This window comes from Mauremys reevesii, linkage group 5 (assembly GCF_016161935.1).
Source record: "Mauremys reevesii isolate NIE-2019 linkage group 5, ASM1616193v1, whole genome shotgun sequence".
In the NCBI taxonomy this organism is placed as follows: domain Eukaryota; kingdom Metazoa; phylum Chordata; order Testudines; family Geoemydidae; genus Mauremys; species Mauremys reevesii.
The window spans coordinates 24,584,181-24,608,457 of record NC_052627.1 but is presented as its reverse complement, the minus strand read 5'-3'; the positions used below and the strand labels follow the sequence as shown (position 1 = coordinate 24,608,457).

The following is a 24,277-nucleotide window of genomic DNA, read 5'->3' as shown; positions in this document are numbered from 1 at the left end:
GGGGAAAGCGGGCTATATAGTTGGGATGTCCTCCAAACTCACCACGTAAGTAGCCAGGGAAACAATCTTTTTTGGGAGAGGCTGGCTAAAGCAGTCAGGAAAGCATTAAACTAATAGCAAAAGGGAAGAGTAAAAAGAGGGACGATATGAAAACTAAGCATAAAATCAAGATATTGAAAACAAAATTAATCAAAGAACCGAAGGATATGAAGAGAAGATATTATTTAAATTGCCTATACACCAATGCTAGGAGCATGGGTATCAAACAAGAGAAAATGAAATTGCTTATTTAGGAGCATAAATTCAATATAGTTAGTATTCTGAAACCTGGTAGGATGATTTGCATGAGTGGACTATTCAGATCAATGGCTATAACCTATTTAGGAAGGATCGAGTGGGCAAAAAGGAAGGGGGAGTGGCACTCTATGTCAAAAATGGACTGATAAAATCCAAGTCACTGATAATTCAGAAAAAAATTATTCTGAATGCTTATAAATCAATCCAACAGATAAAGCAGAAGATGGGGTATTAGTTGGTGTCTGCTATAGACCACCAAAATAACACTAAGGAACAGAAACATCAGTTCTTTACACACACCTCTACAATGTGTAGCGAGGGAAAAGCTGCATGATCATGGGGACTTCAGATTGAGTGAAATATGCTGAAGGTCTTCTACTGCCAACAGTAAAACAAGACATCCTTTGAATTTCTAAATATTATAGATGCCAATTTTCTAACTCAGAAAGTGTTGCATCCGACACAGGGAATTCTATATTAGACTTTGTCTTGACAGATAAAGAGGGACTGATCACAGAACTAAAAATTAATGATAATTTAGGAACAGGAATAAATTCCAGACCAGTAAGATCTATACTTGGTGCTTTAAAAGAGCGAATTTCACAAAGCTAGAAATAAATGGGAGCCAAATCAGCTCGGAGAAAACATTTAATGAGAAGAATGAGAATGATAATTGGGAATTATTTAAGAACACTTTACTAGATGCTCCAAAAGCCACAATCAAGAAAGAAGGCTGCATTGGTTTAAAAAAGACCTGGTATAAAGGGGAAATGAAGGCAGAAAATAGCTAACAAATGGAAGAAAGGGAAAGTTGATATTCATTTATATAAACCAGAAGCTAGAAATTATACAAAATTGCTAAGGGAAACACAGCAACACAAGGAGAACAATATGATGCGCAGAGTAAAAGACAATAAGATGGAGTTCTTAAAGTATATTAGAAACAAAAAAAATCTTAACAATGGTACTGGTCCATTACTAGATGGGAAATGGTAGAGTTAATAATAATGTAGAGAAAGATAAGGTGGGTTAGATAATTTCTTTTACTGGACCAACTTCTGTTAGTGGAAGAGACGGAGATGAACTTATGAGCTCCACGGAGCACTCCTTCAGGTTTGGGAAAGGTAATCAGAATGTCACAACTAAGCACAAGGTGAACAGATTGTTAAGCGTGGCTAAAATACCACTGCAAATAATAATTCAAAAAAAGGCACGTGTTCAATAAATATTTCGTTTCTATATTTGGAGGGGAAAACGGAAGTCTTATACAACAACACTCTTTCCATTACATTAGTATCTCAGGAGGCTGCTAAACAACAGCTATTAGAAGTTATACTTTTTAAATTCAGCAGGTCCAGTAACTTGTAACCAAGAGTTTCCAAAGAACTGGGTGAGGAGCTTGCTGAAATATTAATGTTGATTTTCAATAAGCCTTGGAACACTAGGAAAGTTCCAGAAGACTGTAAGAAAACTAATGTTATGCCAATATTTTGAAAAGGTAAATGAGATGATCTGGTAATTATAGAGTTGTCAGTCTGACATCGATCCCAGGTAAGATAATGGAGCAGTTGATACAGGATTCAATTAATAAAGAATTAAAGGAGGGATATCTATATTTAATGCCAATCAGTATGTAATTATGGAAAATAAATCCTATTAAACTAACTTGATATCTTTTTTATTGAGGAAATTACCATTTTGGTTGATAAAGGGAATAGTGTTGATGTAATATGCTTAGACTTTCTAAGCTATTTGACTTAGTACCTCATGACATTTTGTTTAAAGAACTAGTCACCATATAAAACTAACATGGCACACATTAAATGGATTAAAAGCTGGCTAACCAATAGGTCTGAAAATGCAATTGTAAATGGGGCATCATCATTGAGCAGGTGTCTTTCTAGTACGATCACACACTTTTTGCCTCTACATTATTTACAAGTTTTATCAATGACCTAGAAGAAAACATAAAATCATCATTGATGAAGTGTTCAGATGACAAAAATTGGGCAAGTGGTAAATAGTTAAGAGAATGGGTCACTGATGCAGAGAGATCTGGATTGCTTGGTAAGCTACACACAAACAACGTGTGTTTTAATATAGATAAATGTAAATAGGCCATACTTTCGGGATGGGGAACTCTATCCTGGGAAGCAGTGACTCAGAAAAAAAAGGTTTAGGGGTCATGGTGGATAATCAGCTGAACATGAGCTTCCAGTGCAACATTCTGGACAAAAGGGCTAATATAATCCTTGGATGCATAAACAGGGGAATCTTCAGTAGGGACAGAGAGATTATTTTACCTCTGTATGTGGCACTAGTGTGACTGCTGCTTAAAATCCGAGTCTGGTGTCCACAATTCAAGAAGGATGTTGATAAATTGAGAGGGTTCAGAGAAGAGCCACAAGAATGATTAAAATATTAGAAAACATGGTTTTAATGATAGACTCAAGGAGCTCAATCTATTTAGCTTTACACAGAGAAGATGAAGGGGTGACTTGATTGCCTTAACTATGCTATATGATACCCAGCTAAATCATGACTAAAAATGTTCCTTTTCTTACTCAGCATTTTTACACATTAAATGTTTGGAATCAGATATATTATACACAACAGCTCTTCAATTTAGCAGAGAAAGGTTTAACACAATCCAATGGCAGTAAATTGAAGCTAGACAAATTCAGACTGGAAATAAAGCGCAAGTTTTTAAAAGTGAGGGTGATTTACCATTGAAACAATCTACCAAAGGTCATGGCAGATTCTCCACCACTGGAAATTTTAAAATCAAGATTCAATGTTTTTCTGAAAGATATGCTCTAGAAATTATTTGGCAGCAATTTATGGCCTGGGTTAAACTGGATGCCAGACTAGATCATCAAAATAGTCCCTTCTGGCCTTGGAATATACAAAACCCCAACAATAGGTAGTGTTGTGGCTTTAACTTAGCATTAAGATGTCTTGTTGCAATATTATGTTGTTCTCTTGGCTAGAGGTTTTGGAGCTAGAAAAAAGTTAAGTCCTCCCTGTGCGTACTGGAGTTGCTACTTGCATGGTTCCAATAAAACCATTAATTTCTATAAGTAACTATTATGACACCAGTGCAATAAATGCCATACTGACAACCAGTTTATGGATACCTAGTGCTTCGTCATGGTAACTATATTCCACACCATAGCTGTGACGCTGGCTGACCAGGTCATGCTAGAGTGTATTCACATAAATTCACTTGCGTAGATCAAAGTAATGGTTAGAGGTATAAGTGTGTATTCAGATATTTAAACTTCATGAAAACTATGGATGTTACTTGTATTGTTTTTGTGTATCTGTTCTTGTCATAATGTGATAGCAAACATTTACATGGTAAATACCCTTGTAACTAAATTACCCTTCAAACAAATCTTGTGAAATTCTAGTGAAGGACTTAAGGACTTTAACAGAAGATGCTAATTTCAAAGCGAGTGGCCATTATGTATATGGTCGGAGGTCAAAAGTCTAAGGGCATTCATAACTTAGCCTCATCAAAGGAAAAGCCCACAGGGGTAGAGAGACTGTCAGCTTGGCTTCTGCGAGAAGAAGATATAAATATGGATTAAAAGAAAGATTTTATCTCTGTACTGTTTGGATTCTGACAGGGCAGAAAAACGGAACGAGAAGATGGAGTTCCTCACAGTTATTCTGGGTAGCCCTGACAGACTTTCGGGAATCACTACATATCTGCTACCATTTGGAATTATGTCTGTGACTCACCTGTTGTATTTTACCTCCTTTGATCTCTCAATAACTCATTTTTTTCCTTAGAAAATAAATCTTCAGATAGTTTATTATAGAATTGACTGTCAGTGTTGTCTTCGGTGCAAGGTCTGGAGTACCGATTGATCTGGGGTAAGTGACTGGTCTCTTGGGACTGGGAGAAACCTGATTTGGTTTAATTTTGGTTTTAATAACCTTTTATCACATAGTTCAGTTTGTCTGCATTGCAAGAGCAAGATAGACTGGATAGTCTAAGGAGACTGCCTGTGACTCCATGGTAAGACAGGTATAGTGATGCAGTTCTCATTTAACTGGCTTTCCAAAATCTATCCACCATTTTGGGGTATCTGCCCTTCTTTTTTGACAGTCTGCCCTGAGACAGGCACTCAGTTCTGAGGCACTCTAGACACCATGACAATAGCCACCTACGCACAGCAACAGCAGGGATAGTACTTGGGTCCTTCTGTGCCAAAAGCACAAGCCTCTACCAGTGCAACTGCAGGAGAATTTCCTTTACTATAGCACTATTAAGGCTTATGAAGCACAATCGAGTAGTTCTGATTTCAACCAGCAGAGGAGAGTGAAAAATATTGGATCATTAAAGTAGCCAAGCTCAGCATGATAAACTTTTATAGTTGCTGCCTTCATGATGAAGGTCTTGACAGTATTTTATTTTAAATTCTGCAGGGCATTCAGCTGATGCTGAATTATTTATTAATCAAGAAGAGTCTGCAGTGGTTTGAGCATTGGCCTGCTAAACCCAGGGTTGTGAGCTCAATCCTTGAGGGGGCCATTTAGGGGCCATTGGTCCTGCTTTGAGCAGGGGGTTGGACTAGATGATCTTCTGAGGTCCCTTCCAACCCTAATAATCTATCTATGAGAAGAAAAAAGTGTCTGTTGTGCTTGAGGGCTCACATCTAGCAAAATGAAAAATTTTGTGGATTAAATGTCACGTCTTTTTTGAAATAAGAATTCTTTTCTATATCTAAATTCATCCAAACACAGCATCTATAGCTGGATTCAGTTTTGTGGCTTGTTTTTACCTTCAGCTACCTCTGGCTCCTTTAGGACGTGGATATATTGGTCTCTGTCCTAATTACCCACATGCTTTATTTTGTTTCAAGAATGCCACTTGCAGTTTAGACGATTGCTTTACCAGCCGTTCCCAATTCTCAATGTCTCTGGTGCATTGAAGCAACTGTGGCTCTACATTCTCAATTCCAGATCACTGATGTGAGAAAGTTAGCTTATCCATTTTCCTGCCTGAAGACATCGCCATAACTTTTAGATCTGTCAGGCTTAAACTGAGGTTCTCCAAAATCATTTGTAGAAAATGTGAGGTTGCTTTGTTATTTGCCATCTTTGTAGAACTGAGATTTCCCTTCAGGTCAATGGCTTCTTGCAAGTCTGAATTCACTGGTGTCCCCTTGACTTGGAAAAAAATATCACATGCTGGCTGAACGCTGCTATATTCATTTTGTTTTCTAGCATTCTCATCATGCTTTTTCTCCACTGTTTTTGAACAAAGATTAGTGCCTCACCAAGCTTGAAAATCATCATCTGTCAATCTTCACTTGTGAGAAGAACAACAGAGGTGCTTCAAAGAGATCTAACACCTCCTTCCCTCTTTTTATCTTTCACATGTCTTTTTAATTACAAAAACATGCAATCCACATTTTAGTTTTAAATGGTGATATTCATTGCAGCTAAAGGAAGATATCGATCTCCCTCACATAGAGATTTTTCTCCCTCTTAGAGCAGAGGGAGAGACAGCACTGATGAAACACAACCTATCAAATGCAATGCATTTGAATATTTGGATTTATTAAAATCACATTTCTACAGATATGCTAAAAGTGAAAACATGAAAATTACACTCTATATTGCCATTCATCTTGAATAGCTGAGCTAGTAGACTTACGTCTTCTTTTTTGAGAGTTCTAACCAGACATGAATTTTTATATACATATATTTCCCACTCTTTTTAATAGAAATCGAAAGCATAACAAAACAAAATGGACGTGTGAAGAAAAAACATTTTACTGACATTATAATAGCTCTTTGTGTTTACTTTATTGATGTTTTCATTTCCCCTGATGTAAATTTCTTTTGCCAAAATGACTTGTTCCAATGTGTGAAGGTAGCACACTGGAAAACAAACAGCTCCTAATGACTAATGGACCAAGTCAGAATCTAGACATTAGAAAACAGGTAGGAAAAGTTTAATATAATCTGGAATGAAAATAAAAACTGGGTGTGAAAAAATGACTATACTTACAAAAGTATTGAAGGAAGGAACTGAGCTCTAACTGAGCTCTAATATTGGGTATGATAGAATGCATACATTAACAGTGAATATATTAATATGTGATAACAACAATGCATACACTACACTACCAATGAATTATTCCTCACTAAACAGAGGAGAGTGGAATAATTTATTTGTAACATTATTCTTCCCTTGAGCGATAGCAGAGAATTATAAAGGAAACATAAAGACCTTTGCTAGGGAATCAATTTAGTGTGAAATTCACAAGTGTCTCTTCTGACTGAACAAAAGTGCTCCAACATCTAGGGATGCTAAATGTACTTGTATGCAGCACATGAATCTTTGTTTAATGAAATCCACTGGAGGCCTATCAGAGACAAAGTGACATGGAGATTGTCTTCTCCTGTGAGAAGATATCCATCACTTAGGCAGTCTTATGTTTGCCCTCCTTCAGACACTAAAAGTGGTTTAGCCAAAGCAAGCAGGGTGCAAGGTCATCTACTGTCCAGTAGGTAGAAGCAGGGGTGAGCTCAGCTGATTGCTCCCAGACCGTGGTAGACATGCTATAACAGAATGCTCCTCTGAGCCTTGGGGCAAATAAATACAACTGTCCATGATTATACGTATCAATAAACTTGTTAAATTTACCATAAATCAGTTAGACACTGTTTATACTAAGTTTTGAACTATGTTTGAAAAGCCAAGTCAGGACCAGGGTTCAGTGTTTTTTTGGAAATGGTTTAAAAGAGAATGGTTCTGTCCAAATTGGCAAGCAAGCCATATCTGGAAGTATTTTAGTTGGACCCAAATTTAAACAGAGCTCAAACTCTGTGTTCAAACATGGTTATCTGACTAGTGTAGACAGGATCTTAAAACAAAAAAGCTTTACATTTTAGAACATGAAGTCCTCCTCCAACAGCTCTCCCTTTTGCAGCAGAAATGTTCCTTTTCCAGAGATAATACAGTACCTGGAAATATTAATGTGCCATAAACACCTATGTCACACTTCAATGCATACACATTTCAATAACACAGACAAATTCTGCTGTCAGTCAGAATTTTGCTTAAATAAGGACTATGGAATTTGACTCATCTTTAGCAGATATACAATCTCCTTCATGGATTGTATATTCCACTAGCTACTGACCCACTGGGTGAAGAAGCCCCCTCTGATTTCCAGCTGAAACTTCTCCCTCATTCAAAACCACTGCTGACCTTGGACTAAGCAGATTTTTTCCTTGGGTGCTTGCATGAACAAACTCCATAAAAACTGAATGGCATGTCCTGGACTGGACTTTCTCTGTTCTCTGATGATTAGCTGTTTGCTCTAACATACTCCCTCACTGTCTCTTCACCAAAGCTTCATTCCAACCTGCCCCTCTTATTCCTTTTTTCCCTGCCATGTTCCCTTCAGTTTATCCTCTCCTAATTAACCCCCTTCACCTCCAAAAACACACAACTCATGGAAGTAGCAGGATGTTTGCTATGATCACATGTTCACTCTGCTTAGGTTACACCTCTTCCCATACCCTGTGTCTGTCTTGTCTATTTAGATTGTACGTTTTTGGGCAGGGACCTTCTACTGTTTGTATACAGTGGGGCCCTGTTCTTGGTTGGCCCTTCAGCACTACTTTAATAACCATCAAAGAATCCTGTGGCACCTTATAGACTAACGGACGTTTTGCAGCATGAGCTTTCGTGGGTGAATACCCACTTCGTCGGTTGCATCCGACAAAGTGGGTATTCACCCACGAAAGCTCATGCTGCAAAACGTTCGTTAGTCTATAAGGTGCCACAGGATTCTTTGCTGCTTTTACAGATCCAGACTAACACGGCTACCCCTCTGATACTTTATTAACCATGTTTAATAATAATGCTCTGTGCAGCTGTTACACCTGATGACCATTTGAACACTTTAGCTAATGCAGAGACTCATTTTCAGGGTCTTACAGAGAGCACATTACACACATTCAGTGATCTGCACTGACTTGCAACTGGAAACGCAGTGTAACCCCCCAAGTGTAGCAAGTATCCCTAAGGTACTTAAACATTCCTGAAGTTCTAAATATACTTAATCATCTGAGAGGCAGTACCATGGCAACTTCCTTTCTTCTGCAATTCCATGGCAACTGACATCAGCTGAGGTGCTTGAGCTGACAGTTCCCTGTGTTAAACAGCAGGGGGCTACTGGTACATCATCTCAGGATTTGCTTCCTTTTGATCCAATAGGGCTAATATCTACTCATGTTTTGGACAGGCTTGAAGACTTTAATGTTCTCTCAAGGATTAAAAAAGGAGTTGGGATAGGAAAAGAGGAAATGGGGTAAGGGGAGTGATTGTTAATTTGCAATGGTTGATTAGGAGAGGATGAATGTATTTCTTATTTGGCAAGATTGAGGAATTTGTATATTGTGTGTTATTTAGGACAGTGTGCAGGCACATCTTGTAACTATTGAATACAAATAAGCAAAAGGAACAAATAAATGTGGGAATCTTTAAAAGCATTACAAAGACAAAGTTGTAAAATATTAAATCAATGTTTTAAACCTTCATAACAATAGTACTTTTAAAACTACTGAACCACTTTTCTTCAGGCTTATTCTGGATTTAAATCTGAACAAGACCAGCAAAATTAGACAAGTTTGAAACTTATAAGTTCAACAGCTTTTTAGTTATCCCAGTGCAAAAGTTATAATTGAAACAGCTGGAAAAGCCTGCCTCCTCCCCATACTTGAACTCAGGAACAATTCAAATGATTTCACATTAAAATCTATACATACGTACATATACATATGTACACATACCCATGGCTCAGAACATGTAAAATATCATCCCAAAAGGAATTACTTTATTGGAGGTATAAACAAATGTGTAGAATGGAAGCTGGACAACAACCCTATCTGTGGCATATGTAACCCAGCTAGATGATAACTAAAATGTTCATTTTCTTACATGTGAAATGTTTGGAACTGCATATATTATACACAGTTTAAAATACACTTAATGATTCAAGAAACTTCAGATTAGTGTATTCCACAGAGAAATCACACATACTATTAATGGTTCATAAACATAGTACTACTACATTTACAATCCCAAAAGCACAAAAATAGTTATAGAATTCGTTCTCAGATTAAAAAAAACAACCAATGTATACATAAACCAGCATGCTGTGTTAAAATGTTCCTATCAAATATTGATATGCATTTTCAGTACTCTTTTATAAACAAACTGTCATGGGGTACTCCACTCATCGCCGATCTGGCACTTCCTCCTGGTCATTCTAGGTATTAGCTGTTGAGGCTGACTATGCCATCTGCAGTTTGCATGCAGTCACTCTGACTAGTCTTGCTCCAGGACCTGCAGTGTCCTCTTTGCGACTTAGCCCTCTGTTCCTCCTTCAGTCCATCAACAGTCCTAGGCAGTCTTCCCGTTCACTTAGGGTTGCCAAGGCCCTGCCCTTCCCCCTTCCCGAAGCCCTGACCCCCGCTCACTACATTCCCCCTCAGTGGCTCACTCTCCCCCATCCTCACTGTCACTCGGCTGAGGCAGGGGGCTGGGTAGCAGGAGGAGGTGCAGGCTCTAACTGGGGGTGCACGCTCTGGGGTGGGGCCAGAAATGAGGGGTTCAGGGTGAAGGAGGGGGCTCTGGACTGAGGCAGGGGTGCAGGATGAGGTGAGGGCTCCATCTGGGGGTGCAGGCTCTGGGGTGGGGCAGGGGATGAGGGATTCAGGATGCAGGAGAGGACTCCAGGCTGGCGTAGAGGGGTTAAGATGTGGGTGGGGGCTCTGGCCTGGGCCAAGGGTGCAGGGGCGTGAGGGGTCTATCTGGTGGTGCAGGCTCTGGGGTGGGCCCAGAGATGAGGGGTTTGGGGTACAGGAGAGGGCTCCAGGTTTGGGGGGGGCCTCAGGGCAGGGGGTGTGGGCTTACCTCTGGCAGCTCCCAGTCAGAAAAGAAATCGGGGAGCTAAGGCAGACTTCCTGCCTTTATAATAATAATAAAAATATAATAATAATTGGAGCTATACCAATCTCCTAGAACTGGAAGGGACCTTGAAAAGTCATTGAGTCCAGCCCCTTGCCTTTACTAGCAGGACCAATTTTTGACCCAGATCCCTAAGTGGCCCCCTCAAGGATTGAACTCTCAACCCTGGGTTTAGCAGGCCAATGCTCAAACCACTGAGCTATCCCTCCCCCCTTTCTCACACTGCAGACTGTGCTGTGCCCTGGAAGCAGAGGCTCCTAGGCAGAGGAACATCAGGCGGCTCTGCACACTGCTCTCACCCGCAGGCACCGCCCCTGCAGCTCCCATTGGCCATGGTTCAAAAACCAGACACCAGGTCACCCTACGTTCACTGCCCCCATGCCACACCCTCAATGGTGGGTAGGGAAACCCAGGCCCACCCTCTAGTCCAGGTTCCAGTCCAGGGACCCTCAATTCAGCAGTTCTGGGCTTCCACCCTCTGCCCTCACTGCTCTTTCCATGGATTGCTTCCTATTCTCTGGTTCTTCTTCTCTCTCTGGGTGCACCAGCTCCAAGAACCCTTCTCCCAGGGAGCGACTACTGCCTGCCTTCCTGCAGCCTTTCCCAGCAGCCCCCAAACACTCTTCCCTTTTCCCAGGGAGTGACTGCCCTTTCTCAGCAGCTCAGTCTGTAGCCTGCCACCTGGCTTTATAGGCCCTGCCTGTTCCTGCACAGGTGAGCCTCTCTCCAACCAGCTGCCTCTGGCCTAAAGCTCCCCTTTTCCCACCCTAATTAGCTGATTGGGCCCACCCAGCTCTTGCAGGGCTAATGTGGGGAGCTCACCCCATTAAACAAACATATTTCTAACACAAATTTTTGAACTACAATAGAAATACTAAAATTCATACCAGAGTAATTCTCTAACAAATAGATTTATGCAAACAAGTGCATTTTGTGCACAAGTCAATATTACATCAATATATGGTTTCATGCTTCATATTCCAACCAATATAGGTTGAAATATTCCCCCTTATTTCACTTGCAAATTGATCTGTAAAATTCAGGCAGTACATCTCCCTTTTAGACTAATAGGTTTGATTAATAAACTACGGCACAGGAGCCAGAGGCTGGTGAGAGATGGATTAGTGTAAGGAGGTAGGAGACCTGGGCTCAGTGGAGCACAGTGAAGAGGCAGATCACGAGATAGAGGAATAAGGAAGAGGAAGAGACTGAAGTAGGTGAATTATATAGACAACAGAAAGTAAAATTGCCTAATGGTGATACATACAGAGTACAGCATGAGAATTTCAAGAGGACAGACAGGATAGTGAGAGAAAACATGGCCACACAATTTTTAAAACAAGTGATAGAATTTTTGTGCATCCAGAGGGATTAAAATTAGCAAGAATGGCTAGAATACCACAGACCCAGATATAAAGTTTACTACTTAATAAATAGAGACACTTATCCTGGAAGGTGGGTAAATCATAGTGAGCACAGACAAGATGCATACGGGTATGCAGACACTGGCATCTGCTTTAATGGACATCAGGAAAAAGGACATAACTGATTCACCTAAACTAGAAAAAACAAGGCAAGCTTTGAGTAGGAATCCACTAGCTCCTAGAAAATCTGTTTTTGACCTTGGGTGTGAGTAGCATGGTGAATTATGGAGAGGCAATAGCTTTCTCATATTAAGGCTGCAATCAACTTCCATTATAAAGCCTTATTTTAGCCCACCTATTAGGCTTGGAAAATTAGTTTGTCATAAATTGCCAGATTTCATAGAGTGATACATGTTAAGGCCACGGGAAACCATTATGGTAATCTAGTCTGACTTTTTGCATAGCACAGGTTGTACAATATCAACACGTGATTCCTGCCTGAAGCTTTACTTTCTGACTGGGCTAGAGCGTACATTTTAGAAAGACATCCAGTCTTGATTTAAAGACTGCAACCGATGGATAATCCACCACATCCCTTAATAGGTTGTTCCAATGATTGATTATCCTTACTATTAAAAATCTGCACTTCATTTCCAGTCTGAAATTATCTCTGTTATTTACCATGAAGGCCAAGTAAAATGTATCTCCAAAGTATGAAGAAGATATATCTAATGATATTTGAGTTACAGGCAATTTAAAAATTATCCTGATTGTACAGTTCAACTTTTGGCTAAGATTTCTTTGGATCCCTCTAACTTCAAATAACCTAATTACCCTCCAGATTTCCCATATATCATCTTAAAAATTCTTACACTAGCTATACTTGAAGAAAATATATTATAATTAAGAAAAAATTGAGATGACTTTTGTTGTGGGGCCTAATCTTGCTGAATTATTTAAAAGGAAGTATTTTTGCCAATGAGTTTAGTGTGAACTGGATTGGACCCCAAGTTTGTAGGTTATTTTACATCTTTTCTTTTTATGTTTTTACATCTTTTCTTATTTTACATTTTTTTCTTTTGTGCAAATTAAGATATTTTTACATATTAAATCAATAAGAAGCAATGTGTCATCAGACAATTAATTAAAGGAAAAATTAGTGCTGCCACACATTAATTTGAATATACATTACTTTGTCTCTCTTTTTCAGAAGGTATTTGTGCTGTTTTATAAAAGAACAGTATTCATTCTGAATCAGTATTATGTTGTGAAGGTGTGATAAACTATGAATTACTTTATACTTGATATGAATAATTTGCTTATTATTTGGGCAACTTCAGATTTATGATGTCCTTAGCTAATGATTTCTGTGCTTTTAAGTGGTGGCATTTTTGCAAATGATGTGACAGCAAGAATATTGCTGTTGTTCAGCAACTTTAATTGGTGTTGGAAACAAAGTAGGTTTGTTTGCTTGCTTTTAATATATACAAGCAGACAGGGGCGGCTCTAGCAATTTCGCTGCCCCAAGCACAGCGGCACGCCGCGGGGGGCGCTCTGGTGGTCGCCGGTCCCGCAGCTCTGGTGGACCTCCTGCATATGTGCCTGCGGAGGGTCCGCTGGTCCCGCGGCTCTGGTGGAGCAATTCTGAAATTGCTTTTCATTACAGTTTTGGGTAATTCCACCTTTTCTTTTAGCTAACCCCATTCAAAACAGGACTATTCAGCATGGTGCCTTAAAAGCCAACTGCAGCTTGTCGCTTCTCTGGACTAGGGCTCCCAACAGTGAGAAATTTCTGCAAAAATTTCTCTTGTGTATACATGACCATAGTGCCTGCTCCTGCTCTTGCTCCTGCAGACGTCATTGGCAAAATATTCATATTGAGATAAATTATAACTGGCCTCACTGAAATCAATGGGAGCAGGATGAGACTCAAAAACACCCAGAAGAAAAATCGTTAAAAATGTTTCTACATTTATTTATTTAATAGGAGATATACCTATCTCCTAGAACTGGAAGGGACCTTGAGAGGTCATCATGTCCAGCCCCCTACCTTCACTAGCAGGACCAAGTACTGATTTTTGCCCCAGATCCCTAAATTGCCCCCCTCAAGGATTGAACTGACAACCCTGGGTTTAGCAGGCCAATGCTCAAACCACTGAGTTTGCTTCAAATCTAACTGGCACTTGTGTTTTCAAGGAAGGTTAAATACAAACCAAATTCTAAGTGGTAATAACAAGCTATTTCGGAGCTCGTAGAAGCTTGTAGACAAAGGCCACATTTTCAGTCAAGGTAATTTGTAATGACTTCTAACACAAAAACAATTAGATCACTTTTCTTCACACTGCAGAAATACTGTATTCTCCTTTGCCTTTAGAGTAGATATGGTTAATTTCAGGGCAACCCAATTTTCTATTCTCTAATTATGGGATGCAGATTAAAAATGGGAATTCATAATGAAAACTTATGCATCCCCATAATTAGAATCAATATTTTTTAAAATTCCTTTATTGTTTTTAGACCAAGTTCATTGTGTATATTGGGACTAGTTTTTAATATTGACTTATTTTATCTGGTAGGTTAAGATGCATTTTTGGAGAGTATTTACTATACAGATCCAGTATGCCAGTGAGCATTATCATTAATTTCATCCTGGACAAATGCACAATTCCCTCTAACACCAGCCCCTCATTTTTCCAAACATTCCCCAAGTCAGGGATTGACCTCCATGCACATATCAATGGAGCTACTACAGATTTAAAATGAGGACCCTTGTCCCACTAGTCTTGCCTTTTTTCCTTCATCTTTCTTCCAGTTCTCCCATTAGCTCCACAATTTGGTGCAGTATTTCCAATAACAGGAAGATGAGCAAGTGACTCCTTCCTTTATCCTACTAGACTTGGCAGAGGATTTTGTAGAGTGCAAAATTCTGAACTAATTTGGATACTCAGTAGAGTCCTTTGCAACTCTCAGCCTTCTAAATTCTGATACAAAGTTAATAGTCAGATTCTACAGATTTGAGACACAACTCAGCAGAATTTGCTAGCAGTTTCAGCGCATTTATGGGAGCCTACTCCTATCCAATATTAATACAGAAAAGCCATAGTAAGAGAAATGGTAGTTGACATATGGTCAAAATTGTGGTGTATGCAGCTTTAAGAATTACAGTGACTGTGAGTGCTTACTACACTTTCATGGTTTAGAATATTCTATGTGGCAGAATTCAAAAGACTGGTCAATTTGGCAGTCAGTTGCAGCCAGATATGGAGCTGCCAAAGGAACTCAAAAATGAAAAGAGGATGGATAGAACTTGTAAATAAGGACTCATCCACTATGTTAATTCAATTCATTTTGTACTTTATTTTTTTGCTGCTATCATTTTGATCCAATTAAAGCTACTGCAGTCAATTAAAAAGGCATATTTGGCTAATTAAGTTTTTGTTGAAAAAAATAAAATTTCTGCAGTTTATGGAGTGTTGTCCTTAACTTTGATTTAAATAAGAGTACAACCACCCATATACCTATAATACCAGGAATTGCCTAGGTATAGCAATGCAAAAGAAATCTTTCTAAAATCCACCAACACATGTTTCTAGAAGGATTTGCACTTTTATTTTGACTAATTATTCTCAAGTTTTCATTGTCACAAGACACTTGTAGGCAAATAATAACAGATTAGAAGGGAGAAAGACAAATTTTTCTTGTTCTTTGCTGCCAAGACAACTTAATTTTTCCTCTAGGGAAAAAACTTTCAGTATGATGAACAAACTGAATAAAAAATATGGAACTATATAATTTAAGGCATATAAAGTACATTGCCTCATTTTTAATGAAAGTGATCAGTCAAAAAAGACAGTTTCCAATGTATTGTTCCTCACCCTTGAGCTATAATTAGACATTCTAACATCTTTGAGTATGGGTAAGAGCACTTCTTCACTTCTGGACTGGACCAGAGTCACATCTGCATTTTGTTTCCAGTCTCATGAAAAACAAGTGCATGTTTGAGCTGGCCTAGCCCATTTTCAAAGAAAACTGTTTTCATGTTGAGGACATGCAAAATTTCAGATTTCTCTACGTTTCTGTGGCCAAATTGATGTTTTCCAGAAATTTCAGCAGGGCACACCATTTTGGGGTGTGAAAACATGAAAAGAAAAGTCCCAGAATCTTTTGCAAAAAAAAAAAAAGTGCACCATTTCATTCAACAGCAGAAAAAACACACTGCACTTAAAATGAATGAAGAAAATGCTATTTCTTTCTCTCAGTTCAGCACAGTTAATAAACACATGCCTAACTTTAAGCCAGTAAGTAGTCTCATTGACTTCAATAGTAATACTCATGCTTAAAGTTAAGCATGCTCTCAAGTACTGGGGCTATCAAAGTACTTAAGCACATGCTTAACTTTGAGCCTTAGAGAAATCCAGTTCATTTCAATAGGCCTACTCATGTGGATAAAGCTGAGCATGTGCTTAAGCGCTTCGATGGATAGGTGCCTGAGAGAAGATGACATATTATTAGTAGACTTATAGAATTAAAAGGGACCACAAGGGTCATCTAATCTAATCCCCTGCCATGATGCAGGATGGGTAAATTTGCCTTTCTATCCATGCTAGAGGGAAAACATTCAGATATGGCACAGTTTCTTTTCTATTCACTAAATAATTCATCACACAACAATGCTCCAAATGGTGCAAGTTGAAATCATATTATAAACTGCATTTTAATTATAAGAAACGTTGACAATATCCTATTGCCAGTTCATAGACAGAAGTATAGAGTGATGGAAAAATGTGGGGTTTTGTTGTTGGTTTTTTGTTTTTTTAAATCAGTCACAGCACACAGAAAACTGGCTATCCTATGGCTATGTTCACAAGAGTGAAAGGTGTATTTTTAACACAGAGGAACTTACAGTTTATCTCGGCTAGCTAACATGTTAAAACAGTAAATGCCTTGTCTATGCTAGGATTTTGACGTGTTAATTGTGTTAGCTGACATATGTCAAAACCCACTCTTTTTCCTAATGAAGACAAGGCCAATAAAGAAAAAGGAGTCATAACTTTTTTTTAAACTGGTTAAGAAAGTAATTTACAACAGAGAATAATTTTGGCATCCAGTCTTTATTATTATAATATATTACTTGAATGTTGTTGCTGTAAACATAAGGAAATATCATAAAGTGAACATGGCAATACCTCTCATGCTAATAAAACAGTCATATTTATATCAACTGTAGAAGATACCAATTGAGCCCTCAGGAATATAAATACAGTACAACAGTCTGATTTGAACAAAAACAGAAATTGTATGTTGTTCTGAGTAATCCCGCCAATCAATTAAATGGAAACATAAGAAAAGATTGTGTGTGCAAGCACCACACATTCTTTGAAGAATCACAGATTTGTCAGGCATTACCACCAAATGCCTTCCATACTCTCAAATCACATTAATTATGTTGGGCACAGGATATTTGTCAGACTTTAAAAAAAAACGCTTTGTAGCTGTTATTTCCTTCTAAACTACAGATGGGCCAGCATGGTTGACAAATTGTTCAATATAGAGACATTATTACAAATGCCCTAGAAATCCCATGAGAATCGGCAAGGGCCTGAAGTATTATGTTTGATTCACCTTCTTGTTGCCTAAGAATTTGCATTCTTTCCATTAAGAAGAAAATCCCTGCAGTCACTTCTGAAGCTTTAAAAGCTTTAGTTCAGTTTTAAAATTCTTCTTTGCAGTACTCAGGAGTAGAGCTTTAAAACTTAAATCAAAGGCCAAAGTTTTCAAAAGTGTTGCCTAAAATTAGGCATTTAAATCCATATTTAGACAGCTAAATAAAAGTGACTTGATTCTCAGAAGTTCTGAACACCTGCCACTTACAATGAAGACAAAAAACACGGAGTTACAATAACCCAGCATGGAGGTGACAAATATAAGGACTTCTGTGGCCAGATCGTCATCCAAGAAGAATATAGTCTCGCTATCCTCAGATGGAAGGCCCTTCCATAACAGCTGCTATTGTATTTTCCAGGTTTAGTTATGAGTTTTTCATGATCCCAAGCCTGCACAGGAATTTAACTGCTGAAACCATATGCTTTCAAAATGAGAGTGAGGTACTGTTGCTCTTAAAGTGTTTACCTCTTCTGATTAGCATTATCTTGATCTTCCCTGGTTCAGTCTGGATCCGTCTACAGCACAAACGTTTTACCTTTCCACTCTCCTCTTTTTATTTTTCTCTTTTGATTGTCTATTTTTCTCCTTTCCGTTCCTGTAGAACCAGTGCTGTCTGCAGATCAGGCAATACTAAACCTTGACACCTCTCCACCATAGGAGTGAATGAAATGGCTTCAATCAGCACGCAATTTGAGCATCAAAAAGCCATTCTAATTAATTAGCATTTAGTCCATGATCCCGAGGGTTCATACTCTGGGTGACTAGCCAGTGCTGCCACAGTTACACTATAATTTTTAGCATGTTAGTGCAAGTATGTTTACAACACTGGGAATCAAAACCCCCAGCTCCAAGTGTAGATGTAATAGCCCTGCACAATTAGGGTACTGCAATCATGGAGTGTGATTGCTGTTTGTGTTGACATACTGAAGCTAGTTTTAATTTAGCCAGTGCAGGTACCAGAGCTGTGAAGCAGCAGTAGCATGTGTGTTGTGCAAGCCTGTCTAGAATCTGGATGCTTATGGGGCTAGCCCACACAGAAGTGTGTGCTGCCATAGAGTTGCTGCCCCAGTACTCTAGCTAACGAGATTAAAGCTAACTCCAGTGTTTGTAGTACAGACATATCCTTAGTGAAAATAAATCTTGCCACGGTGTTCCCATTTTTTCACTCTCAGAGGAACTGGCCTGGGTTCGGGTTAAGTAGCTTTGTGGTTGCTCTAATCAGTGCTTCTTGCTTCCACAATCCCTATGGCACATGCATCCTTCTGCTCCCTTCCCATCCCTGAATTCCTCTGACATGCTCCCTACATTGGGGCTCTGCCTGGAGAGCTGGAGTTAAAGGAAGATTTTGAGGGGTGGAGAGTGAGCAATGGGTAGATGTAGACAGGGAGACAGTTTTATGCCTAGGGAGCAGTATCAAGCCAACAGTGGGAAAAGGTGATGAGAGGAGTTGCCAAGAAAAAGGAACAGGTATGGAGGGTGAAGGTAAATGATAGTACAATTGTAGGTACAGGCAAAAATACAGAAGGCATTATAGATAATCCTAGGCAGCAAATAATTCAAATAGAAAATTGTTCTTTTCTCAGGAACTGAGAGAGATAATATCTTTGAATCTGTGAAGTATAAGTTGGAACCTATTTTGAATAGCAGGAATGCTGGGAGAAACACAAGACATTTTTCTCCTGCAGAACTTTTTTCTATATTACTAAAATACAAAACAATTCTCCTCTGAGTATTCAACCTCTTTTTGTTCATTTATTTGTTTGTTGGCTGCTTATTTAGAGGAAAAGCAGCTTGTAAATCAGTGGTATACATAGAAGCACCTAATTCTGAAAAGTAAATGTCAAAAAATACATACTCTCAGAAAGGTCAAATACCAACTGACAAATGTCAAAAATACTACAGTGTTTCCCATTCAAAATATCTATTGCAGCACATGTTCCAACAACAGTTTTGTGTGTAAATGCAAGAGTTCTTCTATAGCTCATTTAGGACATTCAGACCATGTTAGCTTTGACTGATCCAGTATTTAGCAATGATCAGCCTACTGTATCCCAAGCACCAGACACTGCCAGCCTATTATGTATAAGCCATGTGCTGTGTGTAGGACATCTAGTCAGGACGACTTTGCTAGACTGTGGTATTCACAGATCCCAAGTGGTACACAGAAGACAACTCTTTAGGAGTAGATAGAAAACCCTGTTGCTACATTTGTTAATGGAACTTTTTGTGTTACTCTTCACACAGTAAACTCCATTGTCATAAACATGAACTTTCCAATGTTGTGACAGATTTTTAGTCATGACAGAGCAGACCCATGAAGGTTTTGTAGAGGATACCTCTACGGAATACTTGCTGAATGGTGTCTACATGGTTTGATGTGTCTGTTAGAAAGCCAGGAGGCCATTATAAGTTTTTTTTAAAGCAAACAGTTTCCATGGATATAAATAATTGAAGGTGGGTAAAATTTTCAAAGGAACTTAAATGATGTAGGCACCTAAATCTCATTGATTTTCACCCACTTAATTTATTGCAAAATCCTGGCCCCACTGAACTCAATGGGACATTTACCATGATTTCACCCTCCAACCTCCCCTACAGCTACATAAAACATGCTAATTAAGGAATGCCCCCCAAAATGGAATGCAATTTTTTAGAAATATCAGTCAGCTTGCTACATGTACTTGCTTCCACTGAAAAAGGGAAATGCAAAGCTTTAGTTGGTTCCTAATATATGCGTCTGCTTGGGTCCTCTGTAAGAAAACGTGAAGTGGATTTTGATTAGTGTGCTGATGACACAGATATCTGAGTCCTCTAATTATCATGATGTGTACTGAACACTGACACGCTGTTTACAGGACATTAAGTACAATTTTAGTCAAGTTAAATCAGAATAAATATGAACTTTGGTTAATAATCTCAAACGATCAACTGAGCAATGTTGTGATTTGGACAGAATCACATGAAAATATTATCTCAAATCTAGCTCCAAGTAGTAAGGGTCCAGTATTAAAGGGTGATGTTTTTATTGGATTTATTATTAAGACCCCATTTAACTTAAATTGCTTGACAATTAAAATACAAAAATATATAATTTAATAAACACATTATTTTACCTTACCTATACTGAATTAGTATAATTGCCTTTTAAATGGCCTTTGCAAGTATAATGATCAAATTTACAGAGAATCATAGAAAATGCCAGATCAGTCCATCTAGTCCAATACCCTGTGTCTAACAGCAGTCAATATCATATGCTTCAGAGAAAAGTGTAAGGATGGACCATTTATGAAGTAACTTGCCCACAGGGGAAGTTTCTTATAAACTGTATGAAGATCCCAGTTGGGCTTATACACCCATACATGAGATTTATATTACTTATAAAGGTTCATCACACAAAATACATTGAAAAGAAGAACATCTAAATGTCCATGCCTCTTTTTAATCCTATTATGGTCCTTGTCAGAACTGGATCTGGTGACAATAAGTTTCACAGGTGAATTATGCTCTGTGTAGAAAGATTATTTTCTTTGACCAGCTTTAAACACATTTTCTTTCCGTGTCAGTGAATGTCTCCTTGTCCTTGTATTATGAGAAAGAGTACAGGAACACTCAGCTGATCATCTCTGCACTGCTAATTATTTTGTATACATCTCTTATGTCCACTCTTGAGAGTTTCCTCTCTAAACTTAACTGCAGCAAACTTTTCAAATCTCTCATCATATAGAAGTTTCTCTGTGCATCTGTTCATTTCCACTGCCTGTCTCTGGGTCCCTTCTATCTTTTTTTTTTGAGAAAGAGAGAGAGAGAGTGCGACCAGAATTGAACACAATATTCAAGCAAACATGCTTGCAGCCAGAAAAGAGTCCAAGTTGACTAATTAACTTAAATAAAGACAATTGGATGTGCAGAGGAAAGATGAGTCTGTTGCTCTTAAAATTAAATAGTTCTTTAAATACATAAAACGAAACGTAAGTTCAGAAATATTAAATCAGACTCAAGTTATTATTCAGAGAATAAGGAAAGGTCCAATAGTTTGATCCTCAAGGTCTCTGTCAAAGACACATCCAAGTATCAACAAGATCCAGCCACAGGATCTCTGTTCAAGGTGATATGGCTGCACACATTGTGTACATTAAGTTATCAGCAACAGATGATGGCACAAAACTCGACAAAACATGAATGGAATAACAACTCCATTGTTGGAACAGATAGAGAAGCAGATAGTTGTATTTCAGGACTGTGGACACACCTTCCCTCTCCTGGGTTCATATTGCGCCTTTCATCATAGTATGTATGTAGGTGAACCACATAGCTGAGCATGCATTGACTTTCACATGTGACCAGATTTCCTTTTTTATGCACACTGAAAGTAAAACATTTTCCTCCATCCTCTTGCTCTCAGTTAGCCACCTCATGTCCCTCACTTATGTGAAATAAGAATGTGGCCCAGTACATCATGGCAAGCAGTCTCAATGTTATCTATCAGAAAAAAAATCTTTGAATTGTTGGATGAAAGCTGCTCCCAAGTCTTGATTTTGTCTAAGAGGTACTGTGTAGGTCTCTTTATATTTACTACCTCAAATCACTTGGAAGAAAACTGCCTAAAAACAAGACACTCACATCATCTCAACCAAAAGATTTACCTCTATCATCTTTCATACCATCTTCACCCACTGAGAGTTTTCTCTGCAGGAAATGTAGCAATACCCAAGTGCCAAGATAAATTATTTCTCTTGGGACTGAAACAATTCTCCTAAAGAAAATCTTAGTCATGGTATTTCATGAAGACTCCTTCTGTCTAGCACTCACAGTACCTGTTCTTATGGGAGATCTATGGTATAAAATGTCATTTCTACTGAATCATTTTCTGCTTATTACAAGAAAAACAGAGATACTAAAGTACTATAATAATTTATTTTGCAGTAGGTTTTCTGTTTCCATACCTATGAATTCTATTCATCTAACAGACCTTATGCAGTTTGCAGTGTACGACTGGCTACTCTGTAAGCATTTCAATGTAAAAATTACTGTTTTGGAAAGCAGTTGTAGCTGTTACAGAACAGGCTTCATTGCTCTTTCGGGAAGGGCTACCAACAGGTTAACATATTCTGCATTGTTAAATCAGATTCCCCTGTTAGACATAAGATATTGTAAGGCCTCCTTGCAATAAAGATCCATAAAGTTACCCAGAAGTTTAAGACTGTTCTTCTTTCAGTCTAACAACCTGTTTTATCATTTGCAATCAAATACTTTGCTGTTTGGACAGAAAACACACTGTAAATCATGCAAAAATTAGACTCTTATTCCATGTATCTAGTCTCACCTTGCGGATGCCTCTGCCAAGATCTTCTCCATAATTGGTCCCTAGAATTTCAAAATGGACATTCGGATTCCCCCCATTTTCTGCAAATTCCAGTTCTCCAGTCAAGCCATTCACTCCACCCTGATGGAAATAAAGAAGATGGAGTGAAAACTCATAAGTATCCAACTAAACTATACACACACACACACATATACATACACACACACTTGGGACTTATGCAGCAGAAGGTGAACCTCAATAGGCCCAGTTTGCCTATGCAAACAAAAAATTATTTGGGCCTGATTCATCACTGCATTACTTCAGTTTTACACTGGTGAAACTATTTATTTCAGTGGAGTTACGCAGGAGTAAAACTGAAGTAACAGTAGTGAATTGAACACTTGGTGCTTATTCAGGTCATCTCTGTAACATTCAAGTCTGCACAATTAGATGAGAATCTCATTAGAATAGTTTTTGTTTTTTGTTATTTTTTTTTTGCAAGATCTACATTCTGCTTCCAGTCAGGCTAAACAGTAGTCTTAATTATGGTATTCTTGCATTCCAGCTTTTGGTCCCAAAGAGAAACTTGGGGTGAAACCCTGGTCCCATGGAAGTCAATTGCAGTTTTGCCACTGCTTTCAGCGGGACCAGGATTTCACCCTTGAAGTACATATGTACAAGAAAAAGGAAATGAAAATGAGTTAGCTGAAATTTTTCAAACCCCCTACTCCAAGAAGGACTCAGATTGAAACCAGACTCAGATTGGAGCGAAGGTTCACACTGGTTCCTTTGGACCCCAAGCAACCTGCCCACCCCTCAGGATTACAAGTTTGTGTGGGTGAACCAACAGACTTCTCTAAATTCTTGATAGCTCCTTTCTAGCACTGTGAATGCAAGAAAAGCAGCAATGCACTGTACTTTCAGGCAATTTTTGAGTAAGGCTGATGGGGGTGACCATACAGCAGAGATGAAGCAATTAATCTTTATTGGGAAGGATTAGGGATGAAAATGCTACATATACCATAGCTTCACTTGAAGTACATGCCAGGGGATAATTCAACACCACATACGTGGTTCAGCCTCCTATTAAAGCTGTGCTGACCTGGAGCTGCATAATAAGAAATGCTTATATGTACATTGAAACCTTAAACCCCTGGAAATTCACCTGATTTCTAGTTTCACTATACATTTGATACTAAGCCCAGTTTGTTTGTTGTTTTTTTTAAAAAGCCACTTTGAGAGCGTATTGAACAAATACAGACCAATTTATGGCTCCAATTTGCAACTCTGCTAACCTTGTGCTATCACGTCAAAAATTAGATGAGACTTTGCAGTTCTGATTGCACATTCAGTTGAAGTTTCGCTATTTGAAGTCAAAAATTCAAAGTGAAACTCAGGGGATTTGAACTATGGATGGTGCAAAACAAGGCCCTGCTTATGAACAAGGTACATAAGCATGCTCTTAACTATAATTACTTGCTAAAGAGGAGGTCAAAAAACTATATCCAACATCTTAAGTTTTGGGAAAATCAAGATATGAAAACAAATTTTGGAACTCAGGAATAGTTTTAGTGTGAACTCACAGATAGTGGAAGTGAAGTTAATGTTCACCCTTTTCAAATTTTAATATTATAACAACAAGAAGAA

At 38.5% G+C, this 24,277-nt stretch overlaps 1 protein-coding gene across 11 annotated transcripts in view; it reads right to left on the bottom strand.

Moving 5' to 3' along the window:
- GRID2 (glutamate ionotropic receptor delta type subunit 2) overlaps positions 1 to 24,277 on the bottom strand; it is a 1,020,962-nt gene that overhangs the window by 281,474 nt on the left and 715,211 nt on the right. For all 11 annotated transcript variants that reach the window (XM_039542696.1, XM_039542702.1, XM_039542703.1 and 8 more), the window contains one exon: positions 22,652 to 22,771. In XM_039542696.1, the coding sequence (XP_039398630.1) occupies positions 22,652 to 22,771 (120 nt within the window). The remainder of the gene's footprint in view (positions 1 to 22,651; positions 22,772 to 24,277) is intronic.